The sequence below is a fragment of the Vidua macroura genome, chromosome 6, assembly GCF_024509145.1.
Source record: "Vidua macroura isolate BioBank_ID:100142 chromosome 6, ASM2450914v1, whole genome shotgun sequence".
Taxonomy (NCBI): domain Eukaryota; kingdom Metazoa; phylum Chordata; class Aves; order Passeriformes; family Viduidae; genus Vidua; species Vidua macroura.
The window spans coordinates 62,742,920-62,769,636 of NC_071576.1; the positions used below are offsets into that span (position 1 = coordinate 62,742,920).

At 43.8% G+C, this 26,717-nt stretch overlaps 1 protein-coding gene and 1 long non-coding RNA gene across 4 annotated transcripts in view; one reads left to right on the top strand and one right to left on the bottom strand.

Annotated features, from left to right (window-relative positions):
* Positions 1–16,515: 16,515 nt before the first annotated feature.
* LOC128808807 (uncharacterized) lies at positions 16,516–19,651 on the bottom strand. The gene is made up of 2 exons (XR_008437539.1): positions 18,344–19,651; positions 16,516–16,800 (listed from the first exon to the last, which is right to left on the bottom strand). It is a non-coding gene; the product is annotated as an uncharacterized LOC128808807 (long non-coding RNA).
* Positions 19,652–20,322: 671 nt separating this feature from the next.
* The window catches only part of KIF18A (kinesin family member 18A), a 31,261-nt gene continuing 24,866 nt past the window's right edge, over positions 20,323–26,717 (top strand). For 2 of the 3 annotated variants that reach the window (XM_053981307.1, XM_053981310.1), the window contains exons 1-5: positions 20,323–20,768; positions 21,876–22,262; positions 22,937–23,094; positions 23,994–24,098; positions 25,053–25,163. In XM_053981307.1, the coding sequence (XP_053837282.1) occupies positions 21,935–22,262; positions 22,937–23,094; positions 23,994–24,098; positions 25,053–25,163 (702 nt within the window). In that variant the 5' untranslated portion in view covers positions 20,323–20,768; positions 21,876–21,934. The remainder of the gene's footprint in view (positions 20,769–21,875; positions 22,263–22,936; positions 23,095–23,993; positions 24,099–25,052; positions 25,164–26,717) is intronic. The other variant, XM_053981309.1, reaches the window with a different exon arrangement.

Here is a 26,717-nt window from a genome sequence, read left to right on the forward strand (position 1 = left end):
TGGAGCTCTGGGCAGCCTGATCCAGTGAAAGGCATGGCTGCCCATGGCAAGGGGTTGGAACTAGATGGTTTTTATGGTCCTTTTCAACTCAAACTATTTTATGAGTCTATAATTATACATATTTCTATCAGAAAACTATATTTTAAGGAAATTATTAAATATCTGCTTGAACAACCTGTGTGAAAACAAGAGATTTCACTGTGGATCTAGAATTATAAATAATTAGAACACAGGGAATAATGGCTACATCCTTCTACTGAACCACAGACCTCTCTCTCCCTGAGGTAGATCACCAAAACACATTGCATTTTAAAATTAATTATCTGCAAAGGTTAACAAAAATAATTTATGGGACATTTTATGCAGATCGAGGAACTTTTGGTCCTTTTCTAAACTTGTAATAATGTAGATCATCTCAACTGCTGACCTTCAAAAGACCATATCTGACGTCACTGGGCTCTACTGAAATGACTGCCTGCTCATTATGTTTGTGGCACACTGGCTTTTTTAATCCTCACACCTAAGGAGATTACATTGTTGTCTAATAGACACTGTCCTTTCATTTTTATAAGCACCTTGTAAAACACTGAGTACTACTAGGGCAGAAACATCTTTTACAGGTTTTCTGGAAGCCCATTATTACTTCTTCTCATGAAACAATGTAGGATATCAAAGAAGAAAAATTCCACAGGATTTCTGGAGTAAAAACTGTAGAGGAAGGAGGGGTGCTGCTGTTCCCATAAAACCATGGCCATGCATGAATTGCTGCCCTGTTTCAGCTAGATTAGTTCTTTTTCTTCCCAGTGCTTTGGGTTCACTGTGAGAATAGCTGACAGCACGTTGATTCCACGCTGATTTTTGGTTGTTGCCAAGCAGGGCTTACCCTAAATCCAGGACTTGCCAGTGTCCCAAGCCCTGCCAGTGGGCAGGTGCACAAGAGGCTGGGAGGGAGCAGGGCTGGGACAGGTGACCCAGGGTGGCCAAAGGGATTTCCATCCATGGCAGGTCACATCCAGTATGGAAAGTGGGGAGCTGGCCAGGGGTCAGAGCTCGGGGATGGGCTGGCGTGGCTGCTGAGCAATGGTCTCACTGTGCACCCTTTGCTCCTCCTGGGTTTTATGCTCTCTCCCGTGTCATCATTTCCTTTTCTGTTACAATCATTGGTATTATTAAGCTAAATTGTGTTTCAGCTGTTAAACTGTCCTTATCTCAGCCCACAGGTTTTATCCCCAGTTCTCCCCCCCATCCCAGTGTGGGGCAGGGCAGGGGCCAGAGGTGAGGGTGGTGATGAAGAAGCTGCATGGTGCTTAGTTGCCACCTGGAGTTAAACCACGGCAATGGTCGCAAGTGAAGAATTGGATTTTCCTGCCTTTCTCTGCTCCTGGAGGTAAGTAAACTGGCACTCCCCTCTTTTCACTGTGCCCTTGTTTCTGATTGTTAAAATTTGCTTGGTTTTAACAGAGTCTCTTTTTTGTCTCTGTGGCTGAAAAGTTAATGGTCTTCAATTTTCTCTCTGCTATTCTTGTGGTCTAATGCTCCACAACATCAGAGAAACCCCAATGTTTCTTAGCTCAAAATCTAGCTCAGATGCCTAAGAGTGACCCTTTGGCTTCCACTGTACTCTGTAACAAATTTAAATCTTCTTCTGCAAAGCTCTGTCATAAAGGCTGACCTTATTCCAGTTAAAATAACTCAGGTCTTAATAAACAAAATTGGAGGTGGGAGGAAGTTCTGGATTAATTTTGGCCTACTACAACATGCTTTGTAAATAACACATTATCCACGTTGGCATGATCTCCACCACTAGTTAGGTATAAAAATAACAAAGCAAATGGGTCTATGGTGGTAAATCTGTCTTGTGCTGTCAAAGTAGCTGTACTTGTCTGTCTTCCAAGCAAAAAAAAAAAAAAAAAAAAAAAAAAAAACTTTGAAAAGCAACACATCTTTTAAAATAACAAGGAGAAAACAGTACAGTAGTTAAATGCATGGCATCTATCTGAACGACAAGTGATACAATATTTCCTTAACTATAGTAAAACTAAGCTAGAGACAACCCACAGACATGGGCAGTTGGTGAGTGGGCAGCAGTACAGTCATGCCTGAGGAGTAATTGCATTGTAATTGGTATTTTTTGCTTTTGCTCTCACTCTAGGCAGCTTCCAGCAAGTGGGTTCTCTTCTGCCCCCACACACTCCTCTTATCTGCATGGACTGGGGGAGTGCAGACAACTGAGAGAATTTCTAAAGCGCTCCAAAGCAAATCAAACTTTTGCCTCGTTATGTTTAGCTATAAGACATATCTGTTTTGTTGTCGTAGAGCTGAGCTGTCTCAGTGTGAAGCCTTCAGGAACTTTCCAAAAACATACAGGGCTACACCAAGCTGTCTTCTCCTTCAGATTGCTTTTATCCCACAGTAATTACCTCCTTACCTCTCAGCAGCTTTGTGCCAAAGGACAGTGAAAATAGAGGAAATAGATGGAAACAGAAATAGAAAATGGATGGAAATGGAAACAGAGGAATAAGGAAATAGATGGCCTTGCCCTGTGAGTTGGCAAACAACCTCACGTCCTTCCCATATGTATACTGGGGGATATTGGTTCCAAAACAGATTACAATTTCTTCTGAACCATCCTACTCACCAGCCTCTTGGGTCATGTTCACAATCTCACTGACTGTTACACAGTTGGTGAGAGGAATCCTGTGGAACACATTTGACCTTTATGTGGAAAAGCTTGTCACGGTGGCTAGGGAATGCTGTAAAATGTTTGCCTCTCTCCTGAAGTCATCAACTCCCCAGAAAAGTAATTTTTTCACCCACAGATTTCTCTGTTCTATTCTCACATCAGTGGATCTGACTGGCAGATATTTTGCAGGGGAAGATTCTGGGGGAAACTGTGTGTTCTTTTGGCTCTATTGTTAAACTGTGTATTCTTCTGGCTGCTCTTCAGGACTCTGAGAGCAGAACTTAGATCAAATGTTAGTTACCCTGAAGTTGTGGAAGTCGCTGTCCTGAGCTGGATTGGATTTGGTTTTGCTCACCTCTCCAAACGTAAGGCTATGTGCAAGAGCAGTTAAGTCTGACAGTAAGTCTGATTTGGCTCTTTGTGTTTGTTGCACGGCCAACTGTGCTTACCTTAGGGGGCAGACCTTAAGTTTACCAACATGTGATTATTCACCTGTGCTTTCTGTTAGGAGAGGCCCTTTCCCCTCCATCTGCAGAACAAGGAGTGGCAGTCAGGGCTGCTGCTGTTTCATGTGCCTCTGCCAGTGGTTCATGGGATCGGAGTTTGCAAGGCACACGGTAATTAAAGCGTGCAGAAAAGTCAATACTAGAAACTGACACTGATCAGGGGAAATGTCAGCTTCTTATTGAATGAAACAATGCACTTGGGCTCCAGAGACTGTATGAGTAGAGAAAAACACCGAGCCTGATGCAGAGAAGTGCAGCCAGCCTTACCTGGGGGCAGCACTGGAGGTGTCAGCAGTGCTGCTGTGCCCAGGGCACACGCAGGCACTGCTGGGGCTTTTAGTGGGAGCTGGCCACAGTGGGAGGAGTGTTACAGAGGGCAGACAGAACTGGTAGTCTTGGTTTTGTCTGTGCAGAATGGAATCCTAATGAAATATACCTAGGCACACCTAGAAATTCAGGAAAAAATTCATGCTATTTGTATTTATATCTGCATATATGTATCTCCAATTAAGCTGGCCACACAAGCCTAAAACTGCAGCAAAAGTGATATAAAATTGCACCTTGAATCTTTCTCTAAACCACTATGACAATGATTGCAGAAATGGAAAAGAAGACAGATCCATGGGGAAAAATGTCAATAGACTGAAGACCTTATCAAATGTGTTGTACTTTATAAATGTCAGTTAATTTTTTCTAGGAAAGACCTTGGTAACAAAAATGTCCACAATCGTTGTGCTACAATACACGAACACAACTTTTCCTAGCAACTGAGAGGTTCCTGCTCTAGATAGTGGTTAAAAATCCAGTGTCTGCATATTTTTGAAGAAGACAAAAGCCCAAATGTATTCTTCCCTTCCAACTTGTCAAAAGATAAATACAGAGCTGCTGGAAAACTTAGGATACAAAGACACAAAATAAATCAGGTATTTTAAGTGGCTTTATTTGACATCAGATAATGTTTGCTGCTGGGAATATTTTTGACAAAGGCTTGACTGTAGAAGAAATTGAGATATATCTTGAAAACTGATATATTTAAAAGCTAATATTTTTTATATATTTAAAACTGAGATATTTAAAACTCATCCTTTCTTTAAGAAATATAAGAATATTTCAGTTTCCATGAAGTAGAGAAGTAAAAATATTCACAGTGTGAACAAAAAACATAATATCTAGTTACAGCCTGGGCATGATCAGCAGATTATTGCATTTCTATTTGATGATTTCAGTTCTTCTACTCTGAAGTTTTCAGTGCTGCCAATCCCTGATCTTCTTGGTTTCAGGAATACAGGGAGGCCAGTGCTGTCTTCTTCAGAAATGTACTCCTACAGATTTTATCCGTGCAAGTTTGTCCCGTTGTTAGGAAAGCTCAGTGATAGCAGGAGAGCTCCCAGCCATATCCACTTTGTAAATATTTCTCATGAAAGTCACTGCTGCTCCCAACAAAAAGCCTCTGTGTGTGCTATTGTGATTTGCTATTCTTATTTCTATCCAAACCTAAAATATTTAGCAAGAATCCAATTTGGTTACAGAAACTGAATTTAATCGTTTTGTTGAAGCCCTGTGTTTATAATTTCAAATTAATAGCAATTATTTTGCAAACTTTTAAATATGTTGATTCTGCTTTCAAAGAACCACTCATACCATAATACTCTCTGGTATACTGGCCAAAACGTTAAATGGCAAAGCTTTAAATGCTAATTTTTAAAAATAATTGCTATCTCCTGTCACCCTGTGTGGCAGCAAATAAGTGTGTGCATGCCACATGTGCCAGTTCATCCTTTCATGTGAAAATGCTGAGGTTCTGTTGTGCTGCAAAATGCTTTCAAAGTTGTAGTGGACACAGCTAGAGCTTGGGGTAAATATCACAGAGCTTTCAGGCTGGGAGTTGAAGCAGAGGGAAGAACTCTGGCTCATGATGCAGGTAGAGGACTTGGAGTTATTTCACAGTAGAGAGATCAGCCTGATTGTGCCTGACAGTTTAACAAATGACTGATGCCTTTTGTTTTCAATAGTAGTTCAGCTCTCCCTAAGCTTGCTGTGGATTAACTTCAGCGAAATATTTCCTGAGCAATTATAAATTATTATTCCACACGCTCACATGTTGATTAATTCTTTAGTTAATTTGTCACCTGTCTGTTCTTGAAGCAGCTACCACTGTCATCGTCACTAGCTGTCACCAGACAAGAAAGGGATTCCTTCTGGAGTACGAGACAGCAACCTGAAGGAAATATTCACAGAGGTACAGATTTTCTGTTGTGTGGAAAGAAATGAGAGGTACCATAATTAAACATTTTCCGAGCACTCCTGATAAGAAAAGCAGCTGACTGGTATGAAGAAAGTATGTTGTGTATAAATATTCTGATTTTCTTTTTTAAGTAATCATTTCCTGTTCTACTTAGTGGCTGAGAATCTAACTCTTGCAAGACTACAGGTACATACTGATAGCATGCTCTGAAATATGGATTTCTCATTTCTGTTTTGAGGTTGTTGCTCAAAAAGGTAGGAAATGAGCAATTCCACTAAAGAGTCTGAGGAGACTGAGTGCACACGGGTTACTAGCACAGTAAAGGGTGTCATGTGCTAATCACTGAAATGCACTGCTGGGACAGGAACAAGAAAGAGCAGCTGGGAATGTTTCTGCAAATATTTAGTTTACATGCAACAGTTACACAGGCAAGGGAGAAGAAAATACAGAATTGAATAACTTAGAAAATGGTTCATGGTGATAGGGTATGGTGGCTAAGATTTAAGCAAGATTTCTTGAAAAAAAATCCAGTAACGTTGCATGTCAAAGCTCTTAAAAATAGTTGTTATTAAGATCACTAAATAAACCATTGATCCCCTAGTTCTCAAATCAGCAAAATATTATCATTTTTTTTAAAAATAAGCAAATAATTCCTGATAAATTGTCAGGTATTTCTAGCAAAAATGACAACAATAAAGAAGCAGTAAAGATGAAAAAGGACAAGTATATGAAGACATTCAGAGACAAAAATCTAGACTAAAATAAAGGTCTCAGCTCTCAGTGAAAGCTGAGACCATCAGGTGTTCGTAGAGTCGGTCCCAAACAATGTCCAGTATTTCAAATAAAAGATGGCCGTGTTGCAGAGGTTGGCTGCTGCACTGACCTTGTCAGTTTTTCTGCAGGATGCATTCCTCTCCTTCCCTACGGGCAGTGCTGTCAGGAGAAAATCAGGTTTGCAGGAGGCTGCACTGGGGGAGGAGCTGCGGGCCCAGCACATGGACATCCTGGCATGTCCAGCAGCTGCCCTTTGCAGGGGTGCTGCACAGCCAGATGATTCAGTTCCCTGGGAAATCCCTTCAGAACCTGATCGTGTTCTGTGAACCATCAGTCCTTGTGCTGCTCTCTCTCTTCTGCCCTCCCCTCCCTAGGGCTGGGAAACCTCTCTGGGCAGAAGGGAGGAGGGAAACAAAGAGCACCTCACAGTTCAGGTAGTGGTTGCAAGGGTTGCTTGCAGAAGGGAGTTAAAACACACTGCAGCAGCTACCCTGTTCCATCCACAGCCACATGCTTTTGAGAACCCATAAGGGAGCTTTGCTTCCAAAGGTGGTTCTGCTACTTAAAGGGCCTTGGCATGTCCCTCCTCTAACAGAAATGGAAGCTGCTTGTCCCTCCTAACCAAGCTCCACAAAGGGCCTGACTGAGTGGGTTCCCAAAATTCCACAGCAGTGTAAGCAAGCTTCCCCTGGGCATCTGGGCATCTCCATATCCCAGACTGGGAGTTGAATTACCCAGCAGATATGCCGTGGCATTACAGTGACCACGTGGTAATCGGTGCATGCGAAGGCAATGCTTCAGCTGCCTGCAGTAATTATTTACCAGTGCTCCCATCAGGAGGGGAGGAGCACCAGCTCTGAGCCTGGATACGTGGGATAATCCTATGGACTGTCTTTGGGCAGGAAATGCAGTAATCTACAGAGGAATAACACAGCCTCCAGCTCCCCAGAGCTGACACCACCCTGCCAATCTCATCACCGTTCACGTGTGAAAGAGCTGCCCATCTCCCTCCACCTCAGGTTTTCAGCCAGAAGAATTGCTGAAATACATCTTTTAAGCTTACAAGACTTTTTAAAACATGCATAAGGCTTGAACATGGAATGTTACTCAATTATTTGTAGGCACCTTTACAGCCAATTTCTGGTATGTCTCTGATGAGACATATCAAACATCTTTTAGAAAGAAGCTCAGTCTTAACAATGGACTTTATTGCATCTCCTTTTTGATAGTATGAATGTTTTACCATACAGCCATCACTGATCTCATTTCTCTTAGCTGGATTTTGTTCTTAAAAACAAAGCTTAACAAACAAATATTTTACATTTACGTATATAAAACAGTTTAGCAGGAAGGTAAATTGCTAGTCTTAGTTGTTTGAAAGCAGTGAAAAGGAGAAAAAATTAATTTGGTCCAAAGTAGATGGTAAAAAATGAGGTTGGAGTTTCTCAGTGGAGTTAGTAAGAGTTATTACTTAATAAAATTAGTTTGAGTAGAACAGTAGGTGCTGGTGATCCAGAGTTCATGGTGTATGCTTTTGGGGGTGGTGAATATGCTCCAGCTGAGCTCTGTGCTGGTTTTATAGGCAGAACACCACTAGAAGCTGCATGCATCTTCTGGTTCAGTCCTACTCTGCACAGCCTAATGTTGCCCTCACAGGTGAACCACATTGGTTACATGGGCACAGTAGAAATTATTCACTTGACAGGCTTCAAAGCTCCCAGGCTGCATCTACATCAGTGTTTCAGTCTGATGTGCGATTCTGGGTGCGATGGAATCAGTTGATCTCCTTGGAATTGTTCTGGGACAAGCTTCTTGAGATCCCCTGGGTGTAATCCTTCACGTTGCAATTCAGAAGGTAGAGGAGAAGTCCCAGCTTGGAAAGTGTTGCCACCAGGAGAGAGAGCACCTTTTGTTTTACTATGCGGGTACTGTTTTTGCGGAACAGAAATATTCCCCATCAGCTGTGTATTTGTTTGGTTTTGTTTCCTTGTTTGTTGCCTCAATAAAACCTGCACCTGTTTGTTTTGGCAGCAGGAACATTCAGTTATCTGGCCTGGGTAAACATTTCCCACCTGCCTTGCTTATCTCTCCTCCCGTGATAAATACTCACTGCTCTTGTTGTGGGTGATTAGCAGACCAGTTAATCCAGCAGAGGCAAATTCTTTAGGACATCTGCGAACACTTCTTTTTAACACGTGCTTTTGTGTTAGAAATGACGAGAGAGGGTTTTTATTTATTTAAGATACACGGGGAGACAGAAAAGGCCTTTCTGGATGATGTGCTGGTATGATGAGCAGGCATTAATAATTGACACCGGCGGTGAGGCAGAAGGCAGAGCACGCTCTGAGGGACTGTGATGATATCATGGTAACCATGAGAGCAAAGCCCGAGTGGTCTGTGATGACGGCAGATGCGTGCATTGCTCTACACAAGCTGTTCCTCTGCTGGGCACTTTGCATTTGATGGAAATCCCTTTATTAAACTCATACGTAAAACAGCTACTCCTGGAGGTTTGCTGGGGACGGGGCTGGGTCAGCTCAGTGGCACAAACACGGGGAGCTGGAGCAGCTGCTGACGAGCATCGCCCCAGAAATGGAAACGGAGCGGAATTTCTGTCCTTGTGCTGCAAGGGAGGAACCTGCAGATGGATGAGCCTGTGTTCCAGAACCAGGAGGTGAGATTTTCATCCTGTGTGCCCAGGGTGCAGCCTGCTTTTTATGAGATAGCCCCCATGAATTGCTGTAGTCGTGATTTCCTTTGGTAATCTCGGTCCTGTCCCAAATAAAGTGCAAAGATGTATCTCCTCTGTGGATACTGGCATGCATCTCCTTGGATTTGTGTCACTTAAAAAGAGTCTGATCATACAGAGAGCTGCCTGTATTCCTCACACAATCACAAACCACTGTACAGCAACTCCTGAGAAAAAGATTGTTTTCTCAGATCTTTATTTTTTACTTGATAATTAATACACTTATCGAAATACAAAGTTATTATTTTCACACTAATCATTTAGCAGCTCAGTTAACATGGTGATAGCCCCCTCAAAGGGCAGCTTTTTGACTCGGGTCCCAGCTTTTCAGGATGGTGAAAGTGGGCAGGTTTGGAGCTGAGGACAGAGGACCTCCAACCCACTTTTTGCTGAGGTGTCAGCACCTCGGTTTTCTGCTGCCTCTCCTTTTCCACGAGGGAAGGATGCATGCACACAGGGCACCACACAGAGCTGCTGCTTGTCTCACCGTGTTTAACTGAGGCCTTCTTGTACATTCCCAGTTTTCACTGCAGTTCAGGCGTCCTGCTTAGCTGCATCAGCTGGAAAGAAACTGACTTTTGACGCTGGAGAATCAGCCTGGCGTGTGAATTCCTTCACTGGAAGAGGGGTCTCTGCCCCCACAGCAGCAGTGTGACAAGGGACCAGCCACCACTGGGCTCTGCTGGGCTGCAGTTGGAATATGTGTGCCTGGAAAAGAAATGTGTAGCACGATGCTGCAGAGCTTTACTTGACATAAAGCATGTTCTTGGTCTGTGCCTGGTGTGCAGCCCTGCTATACAAGCTCTCTTTTGGCACTAGTGTTGCTTCAGGCTAAGTAGGAGCAGGGTTGTCACATCTTGTTTGTCTTACTCTTTGCATAAAGGATGACAAAATCCTGAAAAGTTTTAAACATAAGATTTGTGCTCTTATCCCCAGCCTTCTAAGACATGGACTGGGCTCTCAAGTGCTGCCATTAATTGAATATTTTTGTTTGTTTATTTCTTCTTCTGCCTGAATACACTGCTGAGGCAGTTTTGAAATTCTTTTTCTTAGCTGATAGCTTCGTTTTATGGAAAAGCATTCATATAACTTTGGAATGCATAAATATGTAAACTCAAATAAATATGTACTTACAGGTTTGGAGAAAAAGGAATGTTGGTTGGAAAAAAGAAAAGCTCTTCAACACTGGGGTTTTAGTTATCACTGCAATGTAAGGTACTGAATAATGGTAAATCTAGGTAGTTCTTTGGGTTAAGACATGATCAGCTTGCTATATGAGGAAATCTTTGAAAGAATGGAAGTGGAATAATGTGTTCTTTATAATTCCTCACTGTCCAGAGGGATGGGTAAGGATTGCTGCCCGAGTTCCTCAGTTCTTCCCATGCAATATCTGTAGCCTAGTTATCTGGATTCCCTCTTAGGCTTTTCCTGTTATCATCTGTTTTAGTATTATTTCCACATAAATTGAAGTATTTAACCAAAAAAATTATTTTAAATGGATAAGAAAGCATAAATCTAACAAAAATGTACCTCATTTCCTTTTCTCCCCCTTCCCCTGATACTCAGATGTTCTGTGTGAAGATGAAACGTTTGAGTCACCTGGGGGAGACAGGAAGAAACCTTCAGTGACAGGAAATTTTGAACTCCCTCTTTATGAATGACAGACCCATTTCAGGTAAATACAAACTTTTCTGGTGTCTGTCCAGAGAACCTGTGGAGCTTATTGATCTTAGTCACTTGCACTGTCTCCTCAGACATTCATTGCCACAAGGTAGGTTAAAAGACAAGTCTCTACAGAATCTGAAAATCAGCCTTTAAAGCTGAATAATTTGTGTTGTATTTTCATCCTGCTTTTCCCCCAGGCTCAAAGAGTTATTATGTGTGGGATTTACCTACCAAAATTAACATGTTTTGTTTCTATTAGCATTCAGATTTAGCTCAGAAGAAAGTATTCATCCATTTCAACTTTCTGGTTTGTGCCAACCCACCTTATTACAGGCTAGAAGGGCCAGAGTCAAATGCAAAAATTGGCATTAGTTTTCCCATTAAAAAAAGCAGGAAACATACAATATTGGCATAAACCATGTATTTCCTCTTTTAGAACACAAGGTGTAAGTAAACACCATGTTTTTAGTCCAATCAATGAGCCTCTTCCAAGAAAACGAAATGAAATGGCTCTTTCTGTTTGCTTTGTATCGAAGTCGTTTGTTGAGAACTGAGCCCTCGTAAAAGCACAATTAACAATTATTTGCTCATTTATGACAACATTATTACATCTGTTTCTCTCAGCAGGAGTGGCAGGTCAGGCTGTTCTTGCCGTGATGTCAACAGCTCATTCCTGTCCTGTGGAGTTATTTTCCACAGGCTTTTTTTCAGGCCAGACTGATGGAGTTGACATGATTTCATAAGCAGCAGCTTGAGAGGAACCTGGTGGGCAGTGAGTGGAGAGGAGAAAGTTTGAAAAGATGGGGCTGAACTGGGAGGAGTGTCCGTGGAACCAGGATTCCAAAACTGTCCTTGCCAGTCTTCCCAGCCGAGCCTGACCCCGTGTCCAGTCACAAAGGTTTGTCTTGGAGTCCAGGCAGGGGCTCTGTGTTCTTTGGTTGACAGGCATGCTCAGTCCTGGTGTCTTGTCCCACCTGCTTTTCCAAGAGTTCTTAAGAGTTCCCCTTCAGATTTAGGTGATTGCACTGCTTTGTTTTGCTTTACATGAAACATTTTAGACTATCCTTTAATCATCTCACCTGGTTTCTCATCTCACCTGCTTTTCCAAGAGTTCTTAAGAGTTCCCCTTCAGATTTAGGTGGTTGCACTGTTTTGTTTTGCTTTGCATTAAACATTTTAGACTATGCTTTAATCTGTTTCTGTGTATTGGGTTTTTTTTGTCTGATGTTTCAGGTGCAACAAGAAAGTTGTTTAAGTTTCCAAAAAAAGTTATTTTGGTTTCAAGAATACCACGTAAATATTTTTCTTTTAGTTTCAATACTACATTGTGACCAATTATGTATTTTTCCAGGCTGCTTGAAATAGTAATGATATACTTTTATATATGGATACTGTGGGTATACAAAAAGATTTTACCCTCCAAAACCAGATATGAACACATTTTATTTCTCTGTTTTACTTTGAAGATTAAATTTAAATCGTAGAAGCCTAGAACATCCTGAACTGGAAGGGACCCCTAAGGATCACTGATGTCCAGCTCCTGGCCCTGCACAGGACTACTCCAAGAATCACACCAGGTACTTGAAAGCAGTGTGCAAAATTATTCCACTAACATTTGGGAATTATTTATGGGTAGCAGATTTACATATTTAATATTAAAAATTAAATTTTAAATGGGAATTATGAATTGAGGCTATGAATCTCTTTTTTTTCCACCAAGCAGGCAATATAGCAGAATTCTTAATGTGAGATATTTTCACAAATGGCACTGCAGTAGCTGAAGATGGAGTAGAAATTTGAGTGATGTCGATGGACATCTGTGCATTGGTACTGAGCAGGAATGCACACCAGCTAATTATAGCATAGGATAAATCTCCCTCACTTCTCAGAGCAGTCAGTGGAGAGAGAGCAACTTTTCCAAGGGACAGTTTAGAGCAGGAGCTTAGCACAGCTGTTCCTGTTTGTGCCCTGAAGGGCCACGTGGTAGAGTCCTGTAAGTCTCTAATTATCTGTATAACCTAAGGTTTGTGTGAGATCCAATGGTACAGCAGCTTGTCCTGCCATGTGTTAGATAAGTATTATGATATAAAATGACAGGATTCATTTCAACTTTACATAGAGTTGCAGTGTTGGTAGGTTTTATAAAAATGTCTGCTACAAAATTACACAGAAGCACATTATCATTTTCAACAAACAAAGACGAAAAGATGAGCAGCTGAACATTTAAACTTCCTTTTAGGCAGATTTCTTAAAGACAGCTAAGGGGTCAGTGAAGGAGGAATGTGTCCCATTATTCAGCAGTTAATAGGTACCATTACTTGCTATCCCTGATTAGTAAAGCTGTGCCTCTTGCTTCAGGCATGCACACCACACACACATCTCATTTTCTGGAAAAGTACTCTGAAAGATTTATTGCATCTTGCCTTTGAGTTTTAAGGGAAAAGGTTAAAAAAATGTGGTAAGGCATTTCATGATGTGAAATACGTGAAGTCTCACGGAAGTATCACAAGTCCCAGCACTACCAGGGAGAAGAGTTCTTATGGTTTCTTCCTAAATCCCTGCAAATGTCAGTTTCCTTCGGTCAAATCGCAGCACTGTGTATTCTTGTTAGGATGCTTTTTTTCTCAAGGATTATGTATTTCACTTTCTTGGCTCATCTTACTGCATCCTGAGGCATTCCCAGCTTTGTTCTCAGCGCAGTTATCAGTTCCACATGTCATCAAAGGAATGCACAGGCTTTGGGTGCCTCTTTAATACGCTCCTTTTAGTTTCACTTTCTCAATTTACTCAACAGCTGCACAGAAAAAAAAAAACCTGAAAGCAACCCAGATGTGTTTAAAACATGCAGTCGTATGAATACTATGCCTGTTAAAACATTAATATCTAAACTGTTAGTTTAATTAAGGCAAATATAATCCTATGGCACACACCTTAACATTGTGAAAATTACAGGGTTCGCCGCTGTCCACAACCTAAAACTCGTGTCCAAAGATGTATACTGGAGAAAAGCTGTCTGCTAAAAAATAGGCATGGTAAGCTGCAGCACTGTGGTATTGTCTAACATTTAATCAACGCTCAGGAAGCCTGAGGCTGCTCTGGGATGTACCTACGTTTCAGGAGCAGTGCTGGTTTAATTAGGCTGCATTAGGCTCCACCTCCAGCTGCTCATTCCTCTCATTCCCTTCCAGTGTGCCGGGGCAGCTAGCTGTGCAGCTGAGGAGCTCAACCGACTCAAACCCATTCTTTTCTCTGCTGGACACCTGTCAGTGAGATCAGTGCCCCACTTGGGTTCACACTGTGCATGAGTAAACACTTAGGCCAGGAGGTCAAGGTGCTTTAACTGGTCAAAGGCTGTTGAAAGTTTTAGAGACAGTAGAGAAACTTTTTACACCTTCCTATGTCAGTGAGGTTCAAGTAATTAATACTTTTCCTTACTTGTACTCAAGAACTCTTTAATATGTACATATAAATCAAAGATTGTGAAGGAGTGGACTAAAAAATCCAGTCTGTCATCGTTTAGGAGTGGTATTCTCCATGCCTCTATGGAACTGCCACAGCATTTTTTTTTCAAATATTCTGCCACTTTATCAGGGCCCTGTAGTTGTTCAGGGGTGAACTTCCAAACCACTGAAGCAGAACAATCCTTCAAAAAATGACCCATTTTCTCCCACATTCCATGCCACTCATGTCTATCCACTCTTGGGGCAGATCTCCCTAGAAATCTCTTTGATGACTCTAAACATGGTGTGGACCCCACTGAGGAGACCTGGAAGACTTGGGAACAAGAATATGCTTCCCTTAACATCCAAAGGGAATTCAAGTCTCAAAAGCTGTTGTAACAGGCCTGAAGGAGGAAAAGGAGGTAAAAAAGGAGGTAAAAGGCTGGGGGAAATCACCCTCCCCTGGATCCACACGCTGGATATGATTATTAATAGACTCCCAAAGGTAGTGCCGAGGCAAGGGCAGGGAGCAGCACTGCACACACATCCCAAACACCTTCACTGCCCTTGCTGCCACCAGCTCATGAACTGATATTCCACAGCACAGCAATCCTGGTCCCTCTCCCTGCTTGGACAAGGAGCACCGTGGTGGGCACAGAGTGCAAGCATGGAAAGGTGCACGGGGTCAGGGCCACGGCCACACGCACAGACCAAGCACACAGTGAGCAGGGGCACCAGACCCAGCACAGCAAATGCTCCAGTCAAGCTTGTTTCCAGCCTGCTCTGGCAGCTCTGCTGTCACCTCAACCCTTCCTGACCCACACTGGGCACCAAACACGGCCGCTGTGGTTTTGGAATGGCACTCCTGAACTCGGTGCTCCCACTGGAACCATCCCAAAACATGCACCGCTCGCTCCCTCTTCCCTGCCTCACTCCACGCCCTGCATGGCACTGAGAGGAGAATGGGGAGCCCCAAAGATCAGGGCTGAGGTAAGGACAATTTACAGGAAATGCAATGGGATAAGAAAATAACAAGTAACCAACAGATAAACCACAAAAGTGAGCAAGGGAGGGGAGGGATTCCCACAGGAATTCTCACCGTTCTCCCACAGGCGTACCTGACTGCCACCACACTGCGCTGCCCTGGAAAGGACCCTTTCCCCTGCCCAGAAAATGCCATGAGGTGGTATAAAAACCCTCTGGGTTCTGGCCGTGGCCCTCCTGGCTACTGCAAGGATTAACCCTGTCCTGGCCAGAACCAGGACACAGGCATAGCAAGCAACAAATCATCCTTTCTGAGGAGCTGTTAACTTTTCCAGTGTAACTTCAGCCCACAAATTATTTTATCTACCATGCACTTATATCAAGAGTTTTTTTCATTGCATAGTGCATCATTTTTTTCTGTAAATATGTTGCAGATGTCCTTTCTCACAAAAAGAAGGGGACAAGGTGAAGAAGTCTATTATCTTTGTTCTCTGAGTGACGTTCAAGGCAAATAAAGGGTAAGAATCCAAGGCCATTCTTTCTCTTGTTTATCCAGTTCTGTGTATAAGAACAGGATTTTAAGAGCTATACTAGATGATCACTGTTAACATTGTAAAGGAAGATTTTTTTTTTTCCTTTTATTCATGAGTATTTCTGTGACGTGCCAGAAATTCTTTTTTTATAGCAGTTGAATGAGTTATGCTGGCCCACTTAGAGACTGTATTAGAGTATGAGTATCATAGTGTTTTTCAACATCTCTGTTTAAAACAGCCTTCCTACCTGCATACTCTGATAGGATCCTTTCTTCTTTTAAGCCAGAAAGCCAATTTTAGAGGCCTTTGTTTCTAGACAATTCTTCCTGACCCCATGCTGCAGTTCTGGTTGTGCCAGCTCTCCTGCACATGGAGTTGCCTGGGTGAGGAAAAAAAGCTTTCAGGCTTTTCCAGTTTGCTTTTTAACCTGAAAACTTTAACTGCGTGCATCTACAGCATATTGCCATAAATGCTTCAAATTGCCACAACTCAGGTGACAGTATCAGAAGGGCAGGAAACATTGGTAAGGGGGAAGAGTGATGTATGGAAATCAGGAGGGTATCTTGTGAGATAGTTTGTGATTGATATTTTTAATAAAGTTAAAGCACTTTTGAAGTTATTAAAATTTAAAACCATGTCACAAAAGTCAGGGAAAATTTTTTTTAGTTATGGTTCCTCTTTTTCAGCACCACACCTTTTGGACATATTCTTAGTAATTTTATTCCTGGTATTTCTGTTATGTGCAGAAGTGGAACACATGTCCAGGTTCAGTTCTTCCCTCTGTCCATGTTTTAAAATCTTTTAATAATGTTTGTTTTCGGGGAAAGTTTGTTCTTCTGCTCTTAATGGCCCGGGTCATAATTTCTATTGCTGTTTGATGTTTCTAGAGTGTGAATTTGGTAGCAGTAATACTAGTAATAACAACACCCCAGCAGGTAAGAAATATAAAACAGAGGATTTAATAGTCCCATCACCAGAACACGTTTTTCATGTGAATAACACGTGCCTGGAACAGCTCTCTTAAATGAAATGAAATTAAATTAACTAATGTTCAAATCTTCCAAGTCTTCCATACTTGTGGAATTTGGATTTGGTCCTTTGCTCTTGCTCACTTTGGGGCTGGGCCATTATGAGACACCTTTTCTTTTCTCCTTGTGGATCTGCTGCTTGTTCAGTTGTCTGGGCACTAGAGCTGTCAGGTAGCTGCATTTTCCACTTCCCCTTCTGCTGCTCAGGGGAGAAAGGGGATGGACCTTCTAGGACCAGTGACCTTCTCTACACCAATCCCTCCTCCAGAAAAGGGCTACGTTTTTTCTGATCCATTTGGCTTTCTATGGGATTGCTACTTGTACAACCTTGAAGGCAATAGCTCTTTACACTTTGAAATCAGGACAAGCTGGTTTTAATCTTTATTGCTGAAGCCATGAAAGAGCTTGCTTTAATATTTTCAGTAATGTTTTCCCAAAATTTATTTTCACGTCAGTACACTCTCTTCACACCCTCAATAATTCCACTGCCTATTCTCCAATACTTAAAATAACTAGTTTTTTCTTTAGCTTCCAGCTCTACCTTTGGGAAGAGTAGCAGATTTTCCTCTCATTAATTCCGTTTCCATTATTTAATCTCAGCCATTTTTATTTTCAGTTACATGTCTTATTAATATGCTCATGTGATAGCTTTCCTAGTCATCACTGACCATTTTTATTTCAGAGTTTGACATTTTCTCTTTAATGTCTCTTACTTTTAATTTAACATAGACTATTTTTTTAAAAATCATCAGTTTCCCAGTAACCTATTTTGCTGTCTTTCATCTTTTCCTATATAATGACATTTGACTAATTTTATGGTTTATCTGTTCATTCCTCAATTATGAACTGTAGAGACTATGGACAGGTTTTATGTGATATATATTATAGAAGCAGGGTTTTGGCTGTGAAAGTAAACAGGAATTTAAAAATTCATCAGAGTTAAATGAAGTGGAATCCTAAATCCACATGCTAGGCAAAGACCCTAATTTGTCTTGCCATGCATAACATAGGTTTTTCTTTAAACAGGCCTTCACCAAGAAAAATAGATATGCTGACCTCTTACCCTTAGCTCTGTCAGAGGGCATGCAGAAGTGTCTCACACTCCATAGCGTGTGGCCATACACACTTAAAGCTAATATTATATATAACTAGCATTATATATAACTAGTATTATATATATATATAGTATTTTATATATATATAGTGTTGTATATATTATATAGTACTATATATAGTATTATAGCTAGTATTATATATATACTAGTATTACATCTATAAGCTAATATTATATATATTATATATATATAGCTAATATCATGGATATCTAATATTATCTCTAAAGCTATAATTATGTATAACTGCCTCTCACTCTTTTTGTAGAAAGATAACAGTAGCCTCTCACTGGAGACTGCAAAGTTTGGAGGAATCACCACCAACTTTGGGCCATAAAGAGGTAGGTTCAGTTCTCGTTGATAAGTCTGTTCCCACTGAAATCTGCCAGACTTGAGACAGGAGGGTTTCCCTGTCAGTTCTCCTGTGTTAACCCTTTGTTCTGCTGCTCAGTGATCAGTGGCTGTTTGAACAGGGCTGGTGGCACAGGTGCTCTGGCAAACTGCACTGATGCCACGCTGCAGGGCTCAAGGGTTACGCTCCCCTGAACGGACCCAAAGAGCTCCAAAAATTCCCACCCACAACCACCACCACTTCCCAGCCTCGTGTTGCTGTCTTTGCCTCACCTCTTCACTCCACATGCCACTGTCTGGGTGTACACGGTGACTGCTCAGGCGTTTTGATGGCATGGCCATGAAATCTCAAATCCTTTTTTCTCAATTCCAGTCACTCTTTCTTCCCTACTTGCTTAAATGGCGTCGGTTACTACCTTCTGCAGCTGCTATCTGTCTGCACAAATGAGCAGGTAAGATGTTTTGCTTCAGATATGAGCAAATTTTTGAGAAACTGACCCTTGATTCCAACACTTAGCAATATAGAAGCTGATAATTTTCTATATAAGGTTTTAATTATGGTCTCATTTATGGCAGTTCTATTATTGTAAAATTGGCAAATCTCTTGGATAGCAAATATTCTATTTGGAAGCATGACTTCACACATGTTAAGCACTACACATTTAATTTTACTGATAAAAGTCTGAAATTCATGTTATCTCACAACCTTACATCTTCTTTAAATTAAAAAATAGTCTCCTTCTATGTCTGCCCCTTTCCACACTGCTAGAAGTGGCAAAAATGGCAAAATCAGGCTTATGAGATTCCCTTTTTCTCTTCAAGTGAAATGCAAAAGTTTAAAAATCACTGGAGAAAACATGAATTCAAGCCCTGTATTATTTACATGAATAAGAATTCTACAGATGGAGCCTGACATAAAGGTGATTCCATGGTGTGGGTTAAGGAGAAATTTCTCCAAACCTTTTTACACAACGAGGAATATCTCACCTAGTGTTTTTCTGAGACTTGGAAAGAAAAGTATCCTTTTTTCCCCTTCTGTATTGTATTTTCAGTAATTATGCATTCCAGGTATTTTCTTTATGTGTGGACTGCAACTGACTTTTAATTGGGCAGTGAGGTAGATTGGTAATATCTAATTTGTAGTCTTTGCTTCCAAGACAGGACTACTACAGGGACCTTGCAGTAATTCCCCCAGTTTAAATTTGCAAGTGCGCGTGGCTCCAGCTGTGGGCAGGCTCACAGATGTGTTTTACCACAAGCCATAGCGTGCCTACAGCAAACACCTCTATCACCGCGGTGTGCTCCGCTGGTTTCCCCGGCCTGGAGTTCATTTTCTCCCCAGGGGCTGAGCTGGGGCGGGTTTGGATTCCCGCTGGGCACAGCAGGGAGCAGACGCAGCTGGGCAGGTGACCCAGGCGCGCCCAGGGGACATCGCAGCCCAAAGGCCGCGGTGCTCCGTTCAGCAGGGGGGAGAGGGCGATCGGGGCGCTGGCACCGCTGCTCCCGGTGACCGCCGTTCCCTGCGACGGGCCCCGCTCCCCTGGATTCGGCCGGCCCCAGGGGAAGGCGTTCCTGGCCCTGCCCTGCCCGTCCGCACGGCTTCGGGCTGCCCCGCTGACCCCGCTCCGCCTCAGCCGCCCTTTCTGCCCCTCCGGCCTTCCCCTCCCGCCCCGGCCCCGCCGTGAGGCGAGGAGCGGCCGAACGGGACAGGCCCGCCCTGCCCTGGGGCTGCCGGAGGGCCTCTGCTCGCGGCCACCGCCTGCTGCGCTCGGAGATCTTCCCTCAGGCGAGCGCAGTCCGTGTTTTATGGCATTTCTGTGACAGCGCTCGCCTGCAGGGCAGCGGGCCCCGCCGCGGGCTGCGCCTCGGGCTCGGCCCCGCGCTGAGCGGGGCAAAGGCAGCGAGGGCCGAGCCCCCGCCCCGCAGCGCTTCTGCTCGGAGGCCGCCGGAGCGGCGGCAGCGGCCCGCTCCGCGCCGGGCCCGAGCGGGACAGAGGCCGGGGCCGGCCCCGCCCGAGCCGGGCTGGCCGCACACGCGGAGCAGAGGCCGCCCGCTCGACCGGCAGCGCCTCCCTCCCCTCCGTGCCTCCCGTCCCCCCTTCCCTCTGTGCTTCCCGTCCCTCAGTCCCGGCCCCCCTTCCCTCCCGTCCCTCATGCCCGGCCTGCCTCCCTCCGTGCCTCCCGTCCCTCATTCCCTCCCGGCCGCCCCGCGCACGGCGCTGCGCGCGCAGCCCCACGCCGGCGCTGTGGTGACGTCCCGGGGCGCAGCCAATGGGAAGGCGAGGAGCGCGGCCTGGCCGTGTTTGAATCCCGCGGATGGCGGTTGGTGCGGCCGCGGCCCGCGGGGAGAGCGGGAGCGAGCCCGGAACGGCCGCGGCACGGCCCGGGTGAGACACAGACACAGAGAGAGAGAGAGAGAGAGAGAGACCGGGAACGGCCGCGGCACGGCCCGGGTGAGACACAGACACAGAGAGAGAGAGAGAGAGAGACCGGGAACGGCCGCGGCACGGCCCGGGTGAGACACAGACACAGAGAGAGAGAGAGAGAGAGACCGGGAACGGCCGCGGCACGGCCCGGGTGAGACACAGACACAGAGAGAGAGAGAGAGAGAGACCGGGAACGGCCGCGGCACGGCCCGGGTGAGACACAGACACAGAGAGAGAGAGAGAGAGACCGGGAACGGCCGCGGCACGGCCCGGGTGAGACACAGACACAGAGAGAGAGAGAGAGAGAGAGACCGGACAGTGCCGAGGCACTGCCGGGCTCACAGAGCGGGCAGTGCCCGGGCTCACAGAGCGGGCAGTGCCCGGGCTCACAGAGCGGGCAGTGCCGGGCTCACAGAGCGGGCAGGGCCTTGGCACGGCCGGGCTCACAGAGCGGGCACTGCCGGGCTCACAGAGCGGGCAGTGCCTTGGCACGGCCGGGCTCACAGAGCGGGCAGTGCCCGGGCTCACAGAGCGGGCAGTGCCGGGCTCACAGAGCGGGCAGTGCCCGGGCTCAGAGCGGGCAGGGCCGGGCTCACAGAGCGGGCAGTGCCTTGGCACGGCCGGGCTCACAGAGCGGGCAGTGCCCGGGCTCACAGAGCGGGCAGTGCCTTGGCACGGCCGGGCCCAGCCCGGGCTCACCGAGGGAGGCCCGGGCCGCCGGCGGGCAGCGCCTCTCGGCCGGCCCGGGGGAACGCTGCGGCCGCAGGGCCCGGGCCGGCGGCGGGCCCCGGGGAAGAGCGGCCCGCGCCGGGTGAGGAGGGCCCGGAGAGCCGGGCGGGCTCGGCCGGAGCGGCGAGCTGGCCCCGGGAGCCCGCACCGTGTCCGCTCCGGGCCGGGCCGGCAGCCGGCGGCAGCAGCAGAAGCGGCTGTGGAGAGGAAATCCCGCTTTGGGATTGCTCGGGCACTGCAGCCCGTGCGGGGCACGTTACCCCAAATCCGCTTCTGCTCCCCTTGGCTCTTCCTGCGGCGTGGCTGTGGCGATCCGGGCAGGGCGACACGGGCAGCTCCTCCTGCTGAAGAGCAAAAACACGGCTCGCTTTAGCGCACAGAAATGGGGTGTCTCGCCCGAAAGCTCGGTCTGCTCCCGAGGGAAGCCCGCAGGGCACCGAGTGTTTAAATTGAGACAGGAATTCCCAACTCCCCGGGGCCGTGCCGAGTTCAGTCGCCCTTTGGGGCGGTCGCAGAGCTTCCCAAGGGCTCGCTGCCCCGGGGCAGGGCCCTGGCGAGCGCTGGGCCAGCACAGGGCCCTGCCCGAGCGTGTGAGCTGCTGCAAGGAGCGAGTTCAGGCTACACTGGAACAAAGCCTGTCTGTCGTTGCAGAAAGGAGCCGGGTGCCGGGTCTGACCGAGTGCTGGCGGCGGGGCTGGGCAGCAGGAGGGATGACTCCTGCCAGGGAAGAAGATGTGTGCAGCCACGTCAAGGTGGTGGTCCGTGTGCGGCCGGAGAGCCAGAAGGAAAAGCAGGGCAGCTGCAGCAGGGTGGTGCGGGTCATTGACCAGCACGTGCTGGTCTTCGACCCAAAGGAGGAGGAGGTTGGCTTCTTCAGCAGGAGGAGAGTGACCCACAGGGACATCAACAAAAGACAAAGGAAAGACCTTAAGTTCATGTTTGATGCCATTTTTGATGACAGCTCATCCCAGTTGGAAGTTTTTGAGCATACTACCAAAAATCTAATTGATGGCTTCCTAAATGGATATAACTGCACAGGTAACTTTGTTATTTATCTTCTTTAATTGAAAAACTTGAGGGAATTTCTCAGAGTTTGAACCGTTCTGTCCAATGGCTGCAGGAGCGTTAAAAAAGCCTGATAGAAATAAAACATTGTGGTTTAATTCACAGATATGAAAGGCTGACTTTTTAGCATATGGAAGTTAGGATAGCTCTATTCCATTTTAACAGTAAGTTTGTGTTAAGGTTATAATAGACTTGGGAATTTTATCTGAATTATATGTGCTAATGGGACTCCTCTAGAGTTATTCAAGCAGAAGCAGTTGTGTCACTGAGCGTGTGACATAACCTGCTTTATGAACTCTTTAAGATCCTGGGGTTTTTTAATTGGCTGCTGGACTCTGGTGAGGAAATGAAATGCCTATCAGCAGTAAGTTGGTGGCTTAGGGTTATGAGAGTAAGCAAATAATATTTTAATGTGATGTATCAGTGAATGAGTTTTGAACTGAAAATTCGAAAATGTTATTTGGAAACATCTCTCTCTAATTATAGATCTGAAAGGTAAAGCCTAAGTAAGAAACTTGATCCATTTATGAAACAGTTGTGCAGAATGACAGAGGTCTGTGAATGTTCATTTGACTTTGGTATTCCTGATTAGCTTACAAATAAATTACATGTTTTTGCTTTGTTGTTTTTTTTGGGGGGAAATTCAGTGCTTGCATATGGTGCAACAGGAGCTGGAAAGACTCACACCATGTTAGGTTCTCCTGAAGACCCTGGAGTCATGTATTTAACTATGGTGACACTTTATAGGCGCATGGATCAAATAAAAGATGATAAAACATGTGACGTTGCTGTCTCTTATTTAGAGGTGAGTTCCTGCATTTGGTATGTTGCTTTCAATAAGTCATATTTGTAAGTAAAGACAAGCTGGTTTTGCTTTCCTCTGGTCCTTTCTGGGGCCTGACAAAATGTGTCCTTATAGGAGTGGAGCTGCCTCGTGCTCTGCAAGCTTGGTGCTCCTAGGCACCTGTCAGTGTTCTGCAGAAGGCTGCCCAAAACCACCACTTCTGACATATTTACTGATTGTTCGTGATTTGTGTCTTGCTGATCAATTACGTGCCTCTGAGCATCTGTTGATGTGCACAAGGAAATATCATTTCAGGGCAATATTTTAGGACTTCACAGTAGCATCCTATAACGCTGAAAAAGCACCACAAAATGATGTTCTGTTTTTACAAGTAAATGTTTTGGCACTGCTGCTGAATGGTGCTAGTCAAATGGTTATCTTTTTAGCTCCCTCAGAGCCTTAATGGACTCTAGCTGGTATTTGGGAGGGGTAGAAGGAGATGGGGAAAGTTTGCCTTGCCATATGCTTCCACAGACCAAGAAATAAGAGATTTAAAACTTTTAACAGAAGTAGGTTTGAACTAAGAAATGTCACTGAAGTAGGGATTGTGATGCACGACGGAGAAAAAGAAATGCTTTGCGTTCATGCTTGTTGCAAAACTTTTTGTAAAAAAAAAAGAGATAGTTTTTTTCAATAAAGAATAAAGATTATTTGCTAAAAAGAATTACTCCAAAAATCTAAAAAGAAATCGTATGAATTGAATATTTAAGCTTGGTATAGGAAAAATGTGAAAAAATTATAGCATGAATTCACTTCTTTGTCTTAAAGGAGTATTAAAAAAGACTGGTGATTTCTGTTTATTTCATTCTGTCAGCTATGGGAGGATATTTTAATGAAATCTTTTGAATTCCCTTTCAAAGGTTTACAATGAACAGATTCGTGATCTGCTGGTCAACTCTGGACCTCTGGCTGTTCGTGAGGATGGCCAGCAAGGGGTGGTAGTTCAAGGTCTAACACTGCATCAGGTATGTAAATGTCTCTAGAAACTTAAAATGTGCTTGAGATATTTGAGAAACATTCCCATTGTTCCATGAGAGAGTTTTATGGAATTTGCTAATTTCCTAGTGTTTTTTTTTCTGGCCATAAGCACCAGTAACTTGAAATTCTAATTAATTAGTTAAAAGCACATTGTGGAAAAAACCCTGCTAGTCTCATTGAATGCAAATATAGAAGCATTCAGTCCTTGTTATCAAAAGGGTACATTGGCTTGGTGCTCATCCAGCAGATTTTGGAAGATTTCTTTTTGGGCTAAAATATCTTGGCATTGCCTTCATTACCACCTTGGAGTGCTCTACACAGCTGTGAAGTCCAAAGGTTGTTTTTGTTTGTAAATAACCACGTTTGAAGAGTTCCATGTTAATTTACTTTTCCAGACCAGCACAGCAGTTCTTCGGTAAGGTCAGTGATAGAACTTAGTTTCCAATCTGGATATCAATTCCTGTGGAGCTATTTTCTTGTAGCTTTCTTGTGTATGTTACATGCTGTGACAGGAAACTATATTCTAAGTTTGGCTAGCCTTCTTCCCAAACCTTGAGTCTTGTGAGGAAAAACCTTTACTTGTACTAATGCATTGAATAGTGGTATACTAATTTAAGTCTAGACATTCTTACAAGAGGCTGATTCTAACTATGGAGAATCTTTCAGATTTGTTTAAATTCTAAACTAAAAATATTTTCTGATTTAAGTTGCTGCACTTAAGTGGTTGCTTCTCATACCTTACTGCTTTTTAAGCTGAGAATATTTGTTTGAAGTGCCTCAATTCCAAAACAGGAAATTTCTTACTTCTAGGTAGCTAAAATTTGAAGTTTAACTTTTTTTGAAAGTGAATGTTAAAGTAAATGTATTTTAGTATCAGTGTATTCCTATAATTGATGGAAAAGAAAAGAAACTTGTATTTGTCATGTGTTCTACTCTTAAAGCCTAAATCAGCAGAGGAGATCCTTCAGATGCTGGATTATGGAAACAAAAACAGAACCCAGCATCCCACAGATGTGAATGCCTCCTCTTCCCGGTCCCATGCTGTCTTCCAGGTGAGATGACACAGCCATCTCAGTGGTCTTTACTGGGAGTTGCAGGTTTTGTTTAAAGGCAGATACAGTGGAAGCTTTTGCTTTCAAACTCTGTTGAGCCTCAGTTTGGGGAAGGGGGGATTGAAGGTTTTCAGTTTACTCTTCTTGTTATTCCTTTTTCCTTGGAAGTATGTAATGGTTCTTAGTGCTTATGTTGGAAAAAAGGAAATAAGATCTCTAAATCTGATTGTTTGAACTTGTATATATAAAATATGTACTTATACCCTCTTAACTTACGTTCCTTAGAGGAAATAACTTACGTTATATGGCCATTTAAAACTTCAATAGACTTCCATATTGTAATCTTAAAAACCGAAAGTTGTTGGGTTTTTTTAATGCTTTTTTCTATCAGGATGTTGCTTAGCATTTCTTTGGGGAAAATAATTTACAGAATGCAGTTATGTCTGACTAGAAACTAAGAATCTCTAGTACTTTCTTATTTTACTTTCTTAGTTAATGTTAATTTTTACAATAAAGTGATTTCCTAATATCCTGGTATGGATCAAGTTTTAGAAAATTGAAATGATGATTCTTAGTTTTCAGAAAGGAGTTTTGAATGAATTGTACAAACATGCTAAAACTTAAGACTTCTCCAAAGATTTTCGGGGTTGGCTACTCTGCCTTATTCTTCTGTCTTCTCTTTTTAAATACAACCTGTGATATTTAAAAACTAGTCCTGTTATCAACAATGTCTTTTTTTGTTGTTGTTGCATACTGCAAAGCAGTATCTTGACTTGTTCATTGCACTCTGGGTTGAAAAATATTAAAGTACAGTTGATTCTGGTCCTTGCATTAGAGCCCTTAACTGTTGGGAAGTTTTTAACAGTATCTACGGACTTAGACAATGCTAAATAACTATAACAAAGTTTAAAAAAAAACAGCTTCTAAGTATGGAACAGAACAAAAGTCATTGCCATTCTAAAAGCTTCTGTTTTCCTCTATACCTTAAACTTATGTTTGCACTTGCCCTTCCTGTTTTGAATTTCCCCTGCGCCTGCCCTTGCTGTGCATTGTACAGGATTGCACAAAGACTTCTTTTGAAGTGGTTTGGGTTGAGAGCTGCATTGTCAGGGATGTGTGCTGCCTTCAGAAAGGCTCCAGGTACAGTGCTGCAGACAGATCACAGTGAGCTGCTGGTTTCTGGTTGTTTACTTGCTAGGATCTCTTATCTCCCTCACCTTTTCTTAGGAAAAAGCTTGCATTTTATTATCAGGCAGGCTTTTTCTCAGTACATTTCTACAAGTGGCAAGCAATTAAATAAATCACTTCAATTTCTCATCTGTTTCCACAAATCTGTCACATTCTGCATAGCAGAACTCTGTCTTTGTTTCCAGAGATGTAAGCGATGAGAAATCCCCAGTGCTGTCGTGATTGCTCTTCATTTTTAATGTTGCTATTATTTTAAGAGTTTCTTTTTTGTAGAGATAGGTTATTTTTGGCTTTTCTTGTTAACTTAATGGGATCAGGATATTATCTGAAACTGAGTCAGAAATTGGTAAGTCTTGGCCCAGGACA